Source organism: Oncorhynchus gorbuscha, linkage group LG24 (genome assembly GCF_021184085.1).
Source record: "Oncorhynchus gorbuscha isolate QuinsamMale2020 ecotype Even-year linkage group LG24, OgorEven_v1.0, whole genome shotgun sequence".
In the NCBI taxonomy this organism is placed as follows: domain Eukaryota; kingdom Metazoa; phylum Chordata; class Actinopteri; order Salmoniformes; family Salmonidae; genus Oncorhynchus; species Oncorhynchus gorbuscha.
In genome coordinates this window covers 27,598,105-27,613,828 of record NC_060196.1, presented here as the reverse complement: position 1 = coordinate 27,613,828, position 15,724 = coordinate 27,598,105, and the positions used below count along the sequence as shown (strand labels likewise).

Sequence of the window (15,724 nt, the reverse complement as noted above, 5' to 3'; positions counted from 1 at the left end):
AGCACATAGCGCTGAACTGGGCCATACATCATGAGAGATGGAATAGAAGAGAGCTCCAAAGAGTCTTCTCCCACTCAACATATTGCCTCTGTGAGTTGAACCAAGTGTCAATCTCATATACAGAGAACAGCGAGTCTGTCATTTGCCAAAGGGTGCTCTGTGTTTATTCGGGAGTGTGTGCGTATGTGAGTGTGTACGTGAGCGAAAGTGAGCATTAATGTGGTTGACTGCGTGTGCGTCTATGTGCATGTTGGGTGGGTGGGTGGTTCTGTCTGTCTGGTCTGTCTGTCTGCGATTACGGACTTGCTCTGTTTCCAGTGGTAGGTGGAGATATTCTGGTCGTCCGTGCTCTTGCTGCCGTCCAGAGTGGTGCGGTCCACAGGTAGGGTCAGCTCCTTCTCTGGACCGGCGTCTGCTACTGGGGGCTTATTGTTCTCTGAGGAGGATGGAACACAAGCAGGCTCAGGAGAACATAGATTTTGGTGACATGCTGGGAGGAAAATATCCATATAGAAGTGTATTTCCACGTACAGAATCGTGCTAGTTTTGCCTGTCTCTATTCTCAATGTATGTTTCATCAAGGGTAAACCAACATCCATTCAGATATGTTATATAATAGCAAAGAATTAGAGAAAATATGTGTGGCTTATTTCATGTAAATCAGGCATGATATTCACGCAACTGCAAGATCACACAAGGGAGGTAACAGCATTTTCCATTCATTTCTCTTGATGCTATTCCCAATGTAAGCCTCAACAAGGTTAAGCCAACACACATTCAGATAAGTGACACAATAGCATTGGTGTTGACATTAGCCATAGACACACATGATACACATGCTGCTGGCTTACCTGGCTGGACGATAACAGTGACCTGTGCCGTGTCCTGCTGTCCGGCTGTGTCTGTGACAGTGAGCTGGAAGGTGTAGTCTCCTTCCTGCATGGCAGACAGCTGCAGAGCGGGAGTCCGGACTCCCTATCGAACGAAGAGAATGCTATCAAGACGGCAGAGAAGAATTTCACTTTTTTTTTTTGGTGACCGAAACAAAGAAATGTCCACCTTCAAAACAACAATTGCCACAATAAGGCTATCATGAAAATAAAGTGAAAATGAAATAATAATTTTAAAAAAAGACAGAATCCCCTTGATTGCTAAGACAGGCCCTGTGCATGGTCTCTGACAAACTGAAGCGTCCCCTGGTGCTCCTCTCTCACCTGCATTTTCGGCAATACTACATTAAATAAAGTTTCAAGTTTTTAATGTCACAAGTACAGTGAAATGCCTTTCTTGCAAACTCAAATAATAATTGTGTTTGTCTGGTAAAAACTAATCTCAGCACCCAGAAATAAATCAGAGGCTAAGGAAAAAAACTACTCTTACGAAATCAGGAAAGAGATGCTCCTCTCTCACCTGCATCTCCACCACCTTGCCCTTGCTCTCGGGGCTGAGCGACCACTCGTAGGCCAGCGGCTCGCGGTCGTCCGTGCTCTGGTTGCCATGTAGTGTGACAGCGTTGCGCGGGAGCGTGATGACCTGGTTGGGCCCGGCGTTGGCCACTGGCCGGTAGTCCACCGCCTTGTTGACCGACAGCGTGGCCTGGGTGGAGCTCTGGGCCCCGTCCGAGTCCGTAACAGTCAGACTAAAGGGGAGAAAATTAGGGGACAGATAAAAACTACAAACTCAAAAACACACCAACTCATTTGTTTGGAGGTGAAGCAAAAAGGTGTGATATTGAAGGATGCGGAAGGAGGACGGTTTTAATTGAACACTTACGCTTAATTCTAAACCAACCCCTAATCTCTAACTACTTGGTACTGTGCCAGGCATGTGTACATCTGAGATGCTAATCTGAGTACCGTGCAGGAAGGTCCGGGTTTATGACAGATTGACAAATTCCTAATGTCCTCCTTGCTTCTAAGACCCACAGTAGCTTTCACCTACAGCTGAAATGGGGAGAGGGGGTGAGGGGCGTGGGCGAATGCATGTGATATGGTATGACGAAAACATCTGAAGTAAGAGATGGAAGGGGAATACAAGGTAGAACATGCCCATAGGTACAAAAATAGAAAGAAGTACCTCAAGGAATATAAAGCAATATGTAGAGAATATACAAGATGATGCATTGCCCATTGAGAAGACAAGGTAACAGTGCCTGAATGTGTAGTTCCCTGGGACCAGGCCGATGAGGGTGAGGATTTGGGTGTCTGCAGAGACCTTCTCCTCCCTCAGCGGGCCCTTCACCTCCTCCCAGTGCCACGCCACCACCTTGTCGTCGTCTGTGCTCTCTGAGGGACCGCACACAGCGAGAGGAGGAAGAGAGGAGGAAGAAGAGGGGAAAAGAACCGGTTAAATGTATAGGCTACCCTGCCTAGATTTTTGCCCCGGTCTCAACCCTGACTACTAAAGTTTGTCTTCCATTGTTTTATGTAAGGTGATACTGTAAAAACTGCCCAGGGTGTTGTTTGGAGGACCTTTGCACCAAGCTAAAGATCAACATTAGTATTCTAGGGCAAATACCGGTTCTTGACCTAAAATGGTCAAGGTATAATTTCAATGTACGCTAGTAGAGCTATAATCTAAATAAAGGCACCCTTGACCAAATCTGTCTTTTTTTGTCAGGAAACAACTAGACAAGATGCAACCTAAGACCCCTTTTGACATCATCAACAGATGGTGCAATTCTAATTTATATGATTTGATTGAGACCAAAAAGCCAGGTGTACTCACGGCTGCCGTCGATCACGGTGGAGCTGGTTGGCAAGGATATCTCCTGGAACTTTGGGGAAACCACAGCGACGGGGAGCTTGTTTACCCGTGGCTCTGTGATGTGGAAGAGGTTAGCTAATTGGCTGAATGGTACTGCTGGGTTGTGTTCATTAGCGAACGCGTAGCAAAACATTGTTGCAACGGAAAACTAAAATAAGCATTTCTTATTGGACAACTCCAGGTAATCCATCACTGTTTCAGTCTTATCTTACATTTGGTTCAAATGAACATGACCCAGGTATGAGTCATTGTCGACAGTTCAGTCTAAGCCCATTAATGGGAGAGTCAGGGGAGGTGGCCTTTAATATGTTACAGTTTGCACATTCCTACTAATGAGCATATCAAACACAGTCAATACGAGTCATGTTAGTTTAACCCCCACCGGGTTTGACTGTGACGTTGACATAGCCCTCTCCGTGTGCGCCGTCACCGTCCACGGTCACCTCAAACTCATACAGTCCCACCGTCAGCTGAACACAGGAACAAGAGCCAGAGAAAGTTTGAATTAGAGCGAATACTATAGGAATTGTTTCTCATTGTATTACAGTACTGTATAAATGGCTCTAGTCACAAATTCAATTTCAGTTTGAACACACACACACAGAGAGACACAGAGAGACAGAGAGAGAGAGAGAGAGAGAGAGAGAGAGAGAGAGAGAGAGAGAACGGTTGAACTAATTCAAGGAGCTGCACCTTGCTGAGTTTGAGCGTCTCGCTGTGTTTCCCCTCCATCTCTCCACTGTAGTCTTTGGGGTGAGTCCTCAAGAGCCAGTCAAATGCATAGTCGGTCCCTTTCGAGAAGTGAGAAAGAGAGAGGGGCGAGTCAAAGCCGAGGAATGACAATGCAGGGATACAGAGCTGGCCTTAGTACCAGGCTGTTTTCTGCAGTAGCTCTCCCCTTTGTCATCGTCATGCCAACTTCAACAGATAAGCGTATGTAGAATTAGGGGTGACACATGGACTACAGAGGGTGCGTATAATACAGGTGTATGATACAGTATAACAAAGTAATAAGGCAGGGAGGTTGAGTAGTCGCACCTGGCTGGGGCGCTGGCACCACAAAGGCGTTGAGTTCCACCTCGTTGCGCGGTAGCGTGACCTCCACACTCTCGCCTGCCGACACCACCAATTCCCGGACTGTCATGGAAACCAGAGGCACGACATGGACTAAACTGGAGGACGGAGCAACTGAAACAGCAGTTCATTCAAAGTAGACAGAAATCTGCAGCAGGTGCCCGTTTTTGAGCTGGAGTAGATGTTTAGAGCAAATGCTTTACCTGCCGTGAATACATACCTCACAACACATACATTTTGTGACTAGTATGTTATTAACCCAAAAGTTGCCGAGGGTGAGTTTTGAGGAATACTAAGTCAAGATTTCCGTGTCCACTGCCTTACCAGCCTGGGTTGGTGATGTAGTGATTGTAGGAGCATTAGCGGGAAGCACAGAGCTGCTGTTGGAAGATGCTGGGCCTATGGTGTCCTCCGATTTAGAGTTCTGCTGTGAGGGTGATGGCGCTTCTCCACTTCCATCAGTTAGCTGGCTGTTATTCTTAGATGTTTGAGGGAAAGCTACTCCGCTGGTGCCGCCGACTGTTGGAGCCGGAAGCTCTTCATCCTTGGAAACTCCCTGCCAAGACATGGATGTACTTCAGATGAGAATGGAAAGAGGACTAAAGGCATTGGCTACATTGTACAGGCTTCAATAGCCTTCACGACGTCAACCCCTGCAGTTAAGAGATTGCATGATATTCAACAACACACAAGTCAGGGAAATAAGGTTGTCATATGCATGTAGAAATGTATATGAAGGTATTTAGTATGTGCATTCATCTACTCTGTCCCAGTGATCCTGGAAGGAAGAACGGAGGTAAACCGCCATTTATGACTCAACTACAGAACAGTAACTTTCCATTGACTCACAGTGCTAGAACGTTTGTGGTCCGACCCATGTTTCTGGCTTACGGCCTCACTTCCCTTTCCTGTTTGTGCCCGCCTGAGCCTTCTCCTCTGAGCTGTGGTGGTGCCCTTTGAAAATAGCTGTAGGAACCCCAGGGACTCAGTGTGGGGCTGGGGGAGAGATGTGACTTCACAGACTCCTCTGTTGGAGCAGTTCAGCAGCACACAGTGCCCCCCCAGGCTCCAGACGGCACTGCAGGCTGGCTGAAGGCAGCAGGAGTCCCAGCAGCTGGCGCTGCCCCTCCCCACGGCCAGGGGGCGCCAGCCTAAATCGACCACGCTGCTCCAGTGGATCCCCAACACTCCCCCCGTCACCCTGCAGATCTCAGCAGATACACCTGGAGAGGGAAAGAGAGTTGATACAGTGTGTGTATAAGAGGATGTGATCAGTGCCATCTGGGTCAAGGATGGGTAATTTCAGATACATGGGCCCCTGAGTGTGTTGCTTTTAGTTCCTTCTTGCTTAGCGCTGGGAAGCCAGTTGCATGCAGTCAGAGCAATCAGTGACACTAATGTGCTAGGCAGATGAGAAAAGCAGGTGACACTGGTTTTGCGCCCCACAGATTTAAGGCATGGATGTTGCGTTTTTTTTAACAATACCATTTTAAACGTGAAACAAGCGTTCAGCTCACCATGTTATCTTTCTATAGCCATATGTGCCTTGCAAACGCAATTTCTTAACATACAGTAACACTCCAGACAGGCATGAAGCTCAAATGCTCAACCAAGTCACAGTGGTAAAAGGGAAAGGAGACCTTTCCCTGACAACATACAGAGATTAGGCTACATTATCACCAAGGTCAAAAGTCCTATCACCAGGGGCTCAAGAACATAAACAAAAAGGCAGTATACAGAAAATATCCGAGCTCTGAAGCAAGCTTCCAGAAAACTGGAACGGAAATGGCGCTCCACCAAACCGGAAGTCTTCTGACTAGCTTGGAAAGACAGGACCATGCAATATCGAAGTGCCCCTGCGGCTGCTCGATCAGCCTTCTTTTCCAACCTGATTGAGGAGGATACAAACAATCCAAAATTGCAGTATCCCCCAACAGAGGACGGCCTTCATACCGCAGTGATGGATTCCTGAACTTCTTAGACGGAAAGATCATGACCATCAGAAAGCCAATTATGGACTCCTCTTTGAATCTGTGTCTTTCTCCAAAACTTAGTTGTCCTGAGTCTAAACAGAACTGCCAGCACCTAAGATACATGGAGACATTCAAGGTTATTAATCCGGTATCTCTCGAAACATTCACAAAAATAGTCATAGCCTCTAAACCTTCCAGCTGCATACTGGACCCTATTCCAACTAAACTACTGAAAGAGCTGCTTCCTGTACTTGGGCCTCCTATGTTGAACATAATAAATGGCTCTCTATCCACCAGATATGTACCAAACTCAATAAAAGTCGCAGTAATGAAGCCTCTCTTGATAAAGCCAAAACCTTGACCCAGAAAATGTAAAAAATAAAAATAAAATAATTTTTATTTTTTAAAATTGGCCTATATATCGAGGAATCTCCCATTCCTCTCCAATATATATTTTTTTAATTAAAAAGCTGTTGTACGGCAACTCACTGCCTTCCTGAAGACAAATAATGTATTCGAAACGCTCCAGTCTGGTTTTAGACAGCATCATAGTTCTGAGACGGCACTCGTGAAAGTGGTAAATGACCTTTTCATGACGTCAGACCAAGGCTCTGCGTCTGTCCTAAACCTAAGTGCTGCCTTTGACACCGTCAATCACCACATTATTTTGAAAAAGTTTGGGGTCACTTAGAAATGTCCTTGTTTTCGAAAGAAAAGCAACTTTTTGTCCATTAAAATAACATCAAATTGATCAGAAGTAGAGTGTAGACATGGTTAATGTTGTAAATGACTATTGTAGTTGGAAACGATTGATCTTTAATGGAATATCTACATTAGGCGTACAGCGGCCCATTATCAGCAACCTCCACTCCTGTGTTCCAATGGCACGTTGTGTTAGCTCATCCAAGTTTATCATTTTAAAAGGCTAATTGATCATTAGAAAACCCTTTTGCAATTATGTTAGCACAGCTGAAGACTGTTGCGCTGATTAAAGAAGCAATAAAATTGTCATTCTTTAGACTAGTTGAGTATCTGGAGCATCAGCATTTTTGGGTTCGATTACAGGCTCAAAAAGGCCAGAAACAAAGATCTTTCTTCTGAAACTCGTCAGTCTATTCCTGTTCTGAGAAATTAAGGCTATTCCTTGCGAGAAATTGCCAAGAAACTGAAGATCTTGTACAACGCTGTGTACTACTCCCTTCACAGAACTGCGCACATTGGCGCTAACCAGAATAGAAAGAGTAGTGGGAGGCCCCGGTGCACAACTGAGCAAGAGGACAAGTACGTTGTAGTGTCTAGTTTGAGAAACAGATGCCTCACAGGTCCTCAACTGTCAGCTTCATTAAATAGTACCCGCAAAACACCAGTCTCAAAGTCAACAGTGACTAGGCGACTCTGGGATGCTGGCCTTCTAGGGTATCGTTGGATGGGGCCACAGTGTCCCCCGACCGGTCTATCTCCCTCTCAACCTCTCTCGACTTCTTGTGTGGGGGCTGTGCTTTGGCAAAGTGGGTGGGGTTATATCCTGCCTGGTTGGCCCTGTCCGGGGGTATTGTCGGACATGGTCACAGTGTCCCCCCCATCTATCTGTCTCTCTCTCTCTACCTCAATTTAAGGGCTTTATTGAAAGTGAAATAAACTTTTTTACAGCAAATATAACACTCACAGAAGTTACAAAATAATCAAATAAATGTCAAATGTCATATGTGCAAATAGGTAAAATACAAAAGGGCAAATAAATAGCAAAAATATGGATTGTATTTACAATGGTGTTTGTTATTCACTGGTTGCCCTTTTCTTGCGGCAGCAGGTCACAAATCTTGCTGCTGTCATGGCACACTGTGGTATTTCCCCCAATAGATAAGGGACTTCATCAAAATCGCTTTGTTGTTTTCAAATTCTGTGTGTGTCTGTGTAGTCTGAGGGAAATATGTAACTCAAATATGGTCATACACTTGGCAGGAGGTTAGGAAGTGCAGCACAGTTTCCACCTCATTTTGTGGACAGTGTGCACATAACCGGTCTTCTCCTGAGAGCCATGTCTGCCTACGAAGGCCTTTCTCAATAGCAAGTCTATGCTCACTGAGTCTGTACATAGTCAAAGCGTTCCTTAAGTTTGAATCAGTCACAGTGGTCAGGTTTACTCTCTGTTTGGGGCCAAATAGCATTCTAGCATGCTCCGTTTGCCCCCATTTGTGAATTATTGGTTGGTGAGCAGACCCCAGACCACAACCATAAAGGGCAATGTGTTCTGTAATTGATTCAAATATGTTGAATTGATTTCATTTTTCATGTCATAGAAGGCCCTTCTTGCCCTGTCTGTCAGATCATTCACAGCTGTGTGTAAGTTACCTTTGGCGCTGATGTTTAGGCCGAGGTACGTATAGTTTTTTTGTGTGCTCTAGGGCAACGGCATCTAGATGGAATTTGTATTTGTGGTCCTGGCAACTGGACATTTTTTGGAACAACATTATTTTTGTCTTACTGAGATTTACTGTCAGGGCCCAGGTCTGACAGAATCTGTGCAGTAGGTCTAGGTGCTGCTGTAGGCCCTCCTTGGTTGGGGACAGAAGCACCAGATCATCAGCAAACAGTAAACAATTGACTTCAGATTCTAGTAGGATGAGGCCGGGTGCTGCAGACTGTTCTAGTGCCCTCATCAATTCATTGATATATATATATATATATATGATAAAGAAGATGTAGCTTAAGCTGCATCCGTCTCACCCCACGTCCCAGTGGAAAGAAATGTGTGTTTTTGCCAATTTTAACCACACACACACACACACACACACACACACACACACACACACACACACACGTTGTTTGTGTACATGGATTTTATAATGTCGTATGTCTGACATCAATTTGTATAGCAGACCCTTATGCCAAATTGAGTCAAAAGCTTTTTTGAAGTCAACAAAGCATAAGAAGACCTTGCTTTTGTTTAGATATATATATGATAAAGAAGATGTAGCTTAAGCTGCATCCGTCTCACCCCACGTCCCAGTGGAAAGAAATGTGTGTTTTTGCCAATTTTAACCACCACACACACACACACACACACACACACACACACACACACACACACACACACACACACACACACACACACACACACACACACACACACACACACACACACACACACACACACACACACACACACACACACACACACACACACACACACACACACACACACGTTGTTTGTGTACATGGATTTTATAATGTCGTATGTCTGACATCAATTTGTATAGCAGACCCTCATGCCAAATTGAGTCAAAAGCTTTTTTGAAGTCAACAAAGCATAAGAAGACCTTGCTTTTGTTTAGATTGGTTTCTTTGTCAATTAGGGTGTAAAGGGTAAATACGTGGTCTGCCATATGGTCATTTGGTAAAAAGACAATTTGACGATTTCATTCTTTTCACTGAGGAACTGTAGGAGTCTGCTGTTAATGATGATGCAGAGGATTTTCCCAAGGTTACTGTTGACGCATATCACACCCTAGTTATTGGGGTCAAATTTGTCTCCACTTTGTGGATTGGGGCGATCAGATGCCAGAGCTGAGGATGATGTTAAAAGAGTTTAAGTATAGCCAATTGGAATTTTGTAGTCTGTATATTTGATCATTTAATTTAGGATACCATCACCACCACAGGCCTTTTTGAGTTGGAGGGTTTGTATTTTGTCCTATAGTTCATTCAATGTAATTGGAGAATCCAGTGGGTTCTGGTAGTCTTTAATAGTTGATTCTAAGATTTGTATTTGATCATGTATATGTTTTTGCTGTTTGTTCTTGGGTCAAAAAGATTGGAGTCGTGGTTTATCCATATCTCCATTTTGGATAGATAACTCTGTTTGTTCAGTGTGTTCCAATTTTCCTAGAAGTGGTTAGAGTCTATGGATTATTCAGTTACATTGAGCTGATTTCGGAGGTGCTGTTCCGAATTTTCCGTAGTGCATTTCTCTATTGTTTTAGTGATTCACCATGGTGAAGGTGTGGGCTCAGGTTCTGGGTCTGTTTTTGGTTGGATAGGTTTCTCAATTTCTTTCTTAGGCATTTGCATTCATCAAACCATTTGCCATTGTTGTTCATTTTCTTAGGTTGCCTGCTTGACATTTTTAGATTTGATAGGGAAGCTGAGAGGTCAAATATACCGCTTAGGTTTTCTACTGCCACGTTGTCCCGGACGTTGTCTAAAAGGGATTGAATTTGTTGTTGCTTAATTGATTTTTGGTGGGTTTCCACACTACTTTCCTTCCTTCTGTAGCATTTCTTAATATTATTCAGTTCCTTTGGCGCTCTCTCTCTCTCTCGACCTCTCTCTCTCTCTCGACCTCTCTCTCGCTCTCGACCTCCCTCTCTCGCTCTCGACCTCCCTCTCTCGCTCTCGACCTCCCTCTCTCGCTCTCGACCTCCCTCTCTCGCTCTCGACCTCCCTCTCTCGCTCTCGACCTCCCTCTCTCGCTCTCGACCTCCCTCTCTCGCTCTCGACCTCCCTCTCTCGCTCTCGACCTCCCTCTCTCGCTCTCGACCTCCCTCTCTCGCTCTCGACCTCCCTCTCTCGCTCTCGACCTCCCTCTCTCGCTCTCGACCTCCCTCTCTCGCTCTCGACCTCCCTCTCTCGCTCTCGACCTCCCTCTCTCTCTCTCTCGACCTCCCTCTCTCTCTCTCTCGACCTCCCTCTCTCTCTCTCGACCTCCCTCTCTCTCTCTCTCGACCTCCCTCTCTCTCTCTCGACCTCCCTCTCTCTCTCTCGACCTCCCTCTCTCTCTCTCGACCTCCCTCTCTCTCTCTCGACCTCTCTCTCTCTCGACCTCTCTCTCTCTCGACCTCTCTCTCTCTCGACCTCTCTCTCTCTCGACCTCTCTCTCTCTCGACCTCTCTCTCTCTCGACCTCTCTCTCTCTCGACCTCTCTCTCTCTCGACCTCTCTCTCTCTCGACCTCTCTCTCTCTCGACCTCTCTCTCTCTCGACCTCTCTCTCTCGACCTCTCTCTCTCTCGACCTCTCTCTCTCGACCTCTCTCTCGACCTCTCTCTCTCTCGACCTCTCTCTCTCTCGACCTCTCTCTCTCTCGACCTCTCTCTCTCTCGACCTCTCTCTCTCGACCTCTCTCTCTCGACCTCTCTCTCTCGACCTCTCTCTCTCGACCTCTCTCTCTCGACCTCTCTCTCTCGACCTCTGAATGCTCGGCTACGAAAATCCAACTGACATTTACTCCTGATCTGTTGCACCCTCCACAACCACTGATCATTATTTGACCCTGCTGGTCATCTATGAACGTTTGAAGAACGATCTGGCCTTATTGGCCAGGTCCTCTAATAATCCCCCCCTGGCCACCCCTCAAAGCCTGGTTCCTCTCCATGTTTCTTCCTAAGTTCCTTCCTTTCTAAGGAGTTTTCCTCAACCACCGTGCTTCGAATGTACATCTGCATTGCTGGGTTTCTGTATAAGCACTTTGTGACATCTGCAGATTTAAAAAGAGCTTTATAGATACATATGATTTGATGTGTCTCTAGACAAGACATGGCACCAACCATCAACTCAGACACTCACTGAAAGCGCACCTATTCCCATGGCCATTGTTGCCATAGCTCCAGACGCTCCAGAGCTGAATATTATGGGATGTGGGTGTAACTTGAACTCCCTGTAAAACTGCTTGCAGCGAATGAGCCTTTCTGCTTTCTTTTAGAGAATGGGCCCTTTTGTCTCCGTTTAGTCATTTCCTCCCCCCCAGGCCTTGTGGCATCACTCACCCACACTGTAAAAACAGCCATTCGGAGTGGAACTTCCACTGAAATATGCACGCACGCCTCAGAACCAGCAGGCAGTACAAACAATTACTAACAACCCGATAAACACACAGTATGCTTCAGTTCGACTGGTGTCTAGCCGAAATCAGCTAGGCGAACCAAACAAGTGTGCTTGCATACTCCCTTAAATAGACCTTTGCTTGAAAATGTAAAAAAAAAAAAAAAACATAATTGTACCGTTTGCCCATTTTGAGACCCCATAGCCAGTATATAATTCCTCATAACAGTCCGAAATAATTTAAGATAACTCAACCAATCTGTCATCAACACATTTTTGCTGAGATCTTACATGATGACCTCACCGCTTGCATTATGTACGTGAGCGTTGCAAAATACATTTATACATACAGTTGAAGTCGGAAGTTTACATGCACCTTAGCCAAATACATTTAAACTCAGTTTTTCACAATTCCTGACATTTAATCCGAGTAAAAATTCCCCGTCTTAGGTCAGTTAGGATCACCACTTTATTTTAAGAATGTGAATTGTCAGAATAATAAGTGAGAGAATGATTTCATCTTTTATTTCTTTCATCACATTCCCAGTGGGTCTGAAGTTTACATACTAATTGAGTGTATTTGGTAGCATTGCCTTTAAATTGTTTAACTTGGGTCAAACATTTTGGGTAGCCTTCCACAAGCGTCCCACAATAAGTTGGGTGAATTTTGGCCCATTTCTCCTGACAGAGCTGGTGTAACTAAGTCAGGTTTGTAGGCCTCCTTGCACACACACGCTCTTTTCAGTTCTGCCCACAAAGTTGCTATAGGATTGAGGTCAGGGTTTTGTGATGGACACTCCAATACCTTGACTTTCATTGTCCTTAAGCCCTTTTGCCACAACTTTGGAAGTATTCTTGGGGTCATTGTCCATTTGGATGACCAATTTGCGACCAAGCTTTAACTTCCTGACTGATGTCTTAAGATGTTGCTTTAATATATCCACATCATTTTCCTTCCTCATGATGCCATCTATTTTGTGAAGCGCACCAGTCCCTCCTGCAGCAAAGCACTCCCACAACATGATGCTGCCACCCCATGCGTCACGGTTGGGATGGTGTTCGTCGGCTTGCAAGCCTCTTTTCCTTCAAACATAAATATGGTCATTATGGCCAAAAAGTTATATTTTTGTTTCATCAGACCAGAGAACAGTTCTCCAAAAAGTACAATCTTTGTCCCCATGTGCAGTTGCAAACCGTAGTCTGGCTTTTTTATGGCGGTTTTGGAGCAGTGGCTTTTTCCTTGCTAAGCAACCATTCAGGTTATGTCGACATAGGACTCGTTTTTACTGTGGATATAGATACTTTTGTACCTGTTTCCTCCAGCATCTCCACAAGGTCCTTTGCTGTTGTTCTGGGATTGATTTGCACTTTTCGCACCAAAGTACATTCATCTCTAGGAGACAGAACATGTCTCCTTCCTGAGCGGTATGACGGCTGCGTGGTCCCATGGTGTTTATACTTGCGTACTATTGTTAGTACAGATGAACATGGTACCGTCAGGCATTTGGAAATTGTTCCCAAGGATGAACACGACTTGTGGAGGTCTACAATTGTTTTTCTGAGGTCTCGGCTGATTTCTTTTGATTTTCCTATGATGTCAAGCAAAGAGGCACTGAGTTTGAAGGTAGGCCTTGAAATATATCCACAGGTACACCTCCAATTGACTCAAATGATGTCACCTATCAGAAGCATCTAAAGCCATGACCTAATTTTACAAACTTAGTGTATGTAAACTTCTGACCCACGGGAATTGTGATACAGTGAATTATAAGTGAAATAATTTGTCTGTGAACAATTGTTGGAAAAATGACTTGTGTCATGCACAAAGTAGATGTCCTAACCGACTTGCCAAAACTATAGTTCGTTAACAAGAAATTTGTGGAGTGGTTGAAAAATGAATTTTAATGACTCCAATCTAAGTGTATGTAAACTTCAGACTTCAACTGTACATGTTATTCAATCATTTCATCCAAACTGCTCACACACGTCTGCGTAGCGAGGCACTAAAATAAAACTTGGTTCTATATTGGACAAGCTGCAAGTCCCGCCTCTCCCATCTCATTGGTTTATAGGAGCATATACCCACGTTGGTGAGCGAAAGCTGAACTGAGGTCCACACTCCAGTCCAACTGGTGGTGGTAATGCACCTTAAAGTTGGTTGCCAACCGCCATATAAAGTCTGAAGAAGACTGAAACTAACTAGGTTTCCCCTTTCATCTGTGGATTAATTGTCAGAGTAGAGGACCTTGTGCATTTCAGATAAAATAACAACCCAATGTTTATATCCCAGGAGAAATGAGCTAGAAACAGCAAGCTAGCTAAATGGTCATGAATGTTTCATGCTTTCGACCTGTCCTCAAATGAATATAGTTGGTTCAGAGTTCGTTTTGATATTTCAACATTCATGCCCTGATCGGTCTGGTGTGGATGGACAAAATCAACATGCGCGGACGCACGCTCGTGCCCGGTCTAGTCAGCATGTTAGTCACACAATTTTACATTTAACTAAGTATTTTTCAATAAATAAATGTGCATGCCAACGAGTCGTCTCTTGTTCAACAACAACAAAAACTTTATTGAAGAATTCCTACTGTTGACCAAACACCGACGAAGGGGCGTAAGTCTTCGGATTTGAACTTCGACTTGCATCCCTCCCAAAAAGGTGTTCCCCCGAACAGCTAAAATAACCCTCACCGATGTTCAAAACGTACAAAAACGTCACAAAAATGTCCTCATAATGTATGCACAAACTCTACCGAACTGTTTCGGCTGAGGAGCATGCGGACCCAAACTATGACTTATGACACAAACTATGTAATAAAGACAAGCATCTATTGTTAGACACTGGTATTTATGTTGCAATGTCTCAGATTCCATAAAGCCTATGGTAAGTATAACAAAATAATCAACTCAATGAATAGATCTCATTCATTCTAACATCCTGGACAATCGTGACATCGCAAATAATTCCAGAGAAATGTATTGGTGCGTTTTACCTGCGGGAGCAACTAAGCGGCACAAGAAGCTCAGTGATAGGAAGAGGAGATGTGGCTGTGTCAATCGAGGTCGACTCCAGCTGAACAGGTTCTGATATGCATAGGACATTTTCCATAAGGACCGAGGACCTGGACAGAACAGAAACAGTTGTCAGAATTGTACAACATTACTAGCCTGGAAATCCAGACCAAATTCCTCTCAATAGTAAAACAATAGTGAAGCGTAGTATGCTTCAGTCTGGATTTCCAGGCTACAACATTACACCACCTTGATGTAATTCAACACCGGCACGAACCAGGCACTAAGCAGAGATTGACATTTAAAGTCTGAAAGGAGGCCTCCCGAGTGGTAAAGTGGTCTAAGGCACTGCATCGTAGTGCTAGCTGTGCCACTAGAGATTCTGGGTTCAAGACCAGGCTCTGTTGCAGCCGGCCGTGACCAGGAGACACATGGGGCGGCGCACAATTGGCCCAGCATTGTCGTGGTTAGGGAAGGGTTTGGCCGGCAGGGATGTCCTTGTCCCACAGCACACTAGCGACTCCTGTGGCAGGCAGGCCGGGCGCAGTGCACGCTGACACGGTCGTCAGGTGTACGGTGTTTCCACCAACACATTGGTGCGGCTGGCTTCCAGGTTAAGCAGGCATTGTGTCAAGAAGCAGTGTGGCTTGGCTGGGTTGTGTTTCGGAGTATGCACTACTCTCAACCTTCGCCTCTCCCAAGTCTGTACGGGAGTTGCAGCGATGAGACAAGACTGTAACTACCAATTGGAGAACACGAAATTTGGAAGAAAAGTGGTAAAAAGTCAATTAAAAAAAAAAAGTCTGATAGACAATGATGATCACTTCTGCAAAAATGTAAATGAGCTATTTACACACAGAGGAACCATATACTGCCTGCCTTTCACCTACACATAGGGGAGGAATCAGAAAGATCAGTACTGAAAGTCTTTGTATTTTGATTGTTTTCTGTAAAGGCTCTGACTGCCATAAATTGTCTGTCTTTCACTTAAACAAATGGGGCGGAACCAGAAAGATCAGTTTTAGGCTACTTTGCAGTTTGGTGGTTTTCACTTCTTTAAAAAGATAATCACCTGCCC

General features: G+C 44.9%; 1 protein-coding gene across 3 annotated transcripts in view; it reads right to left on the bottom strand.

Moving 5' to 3' along the window:
• The window catches only part of LOC124012534 (dyslexia-associated protein KIAA0319-like protein), a 31,131-nt gene that overhangs the window by 6,097 nt on the left and 9,310 nt on the right, over positions 1 to 15,724 (bottom strand). For all 3 annotated transcript variants that reach the window (XM_046326265.1, XM_046326266.1, XM_046326267.1), the window contains 11 exons: positions 14,628 to 14,756; positions 4,690 to 5,063; positions 4,165 to 4,396; positions 3,805 to 3,903; positions 3,460 to 3,557; positions 3,149 to 3,236; positions 2,728 to 2,820; positions 2,153 to 2,285; positions 1,411 to 1,639; positions 852 to 975; positions 304 to 436 (listed from right to left, as the gene is read on the bottom strand). In XM_046326265.1, the coding sequence (XP_046182221.1) occupies positions 304 to 436; positions 852 to 975; positions 1,411 to 1,639; positions 2,153 to 2,285; positions 2,728 to 2,820; positions 3,149 to 3,236; positions 3,460 to 3,557; positions 3,805 to 3,903; positions 4,165 to 4,396; positions 4,690 to 5,063; positions 14,628 to 14,736 (1,712 nt within the window). In that variant the 5' untranslated portion in view covers positions 14,737 to 14,756. The remainder of the gene's footprint in view (positions 1 to 303; positions 437 to 851; positions 976 to 1,410; positions 1,640 to 2,152; positions 2,286 to 2,727; positions 2,821 to 3,148; positions 3,237 to 3,459; positions 3,558 to 3,804; positions 3,904 to 4,164; positions 4,397 to 4,689; positions 5,064 to 14,627; positions 14,757 to 15,724) is intronic.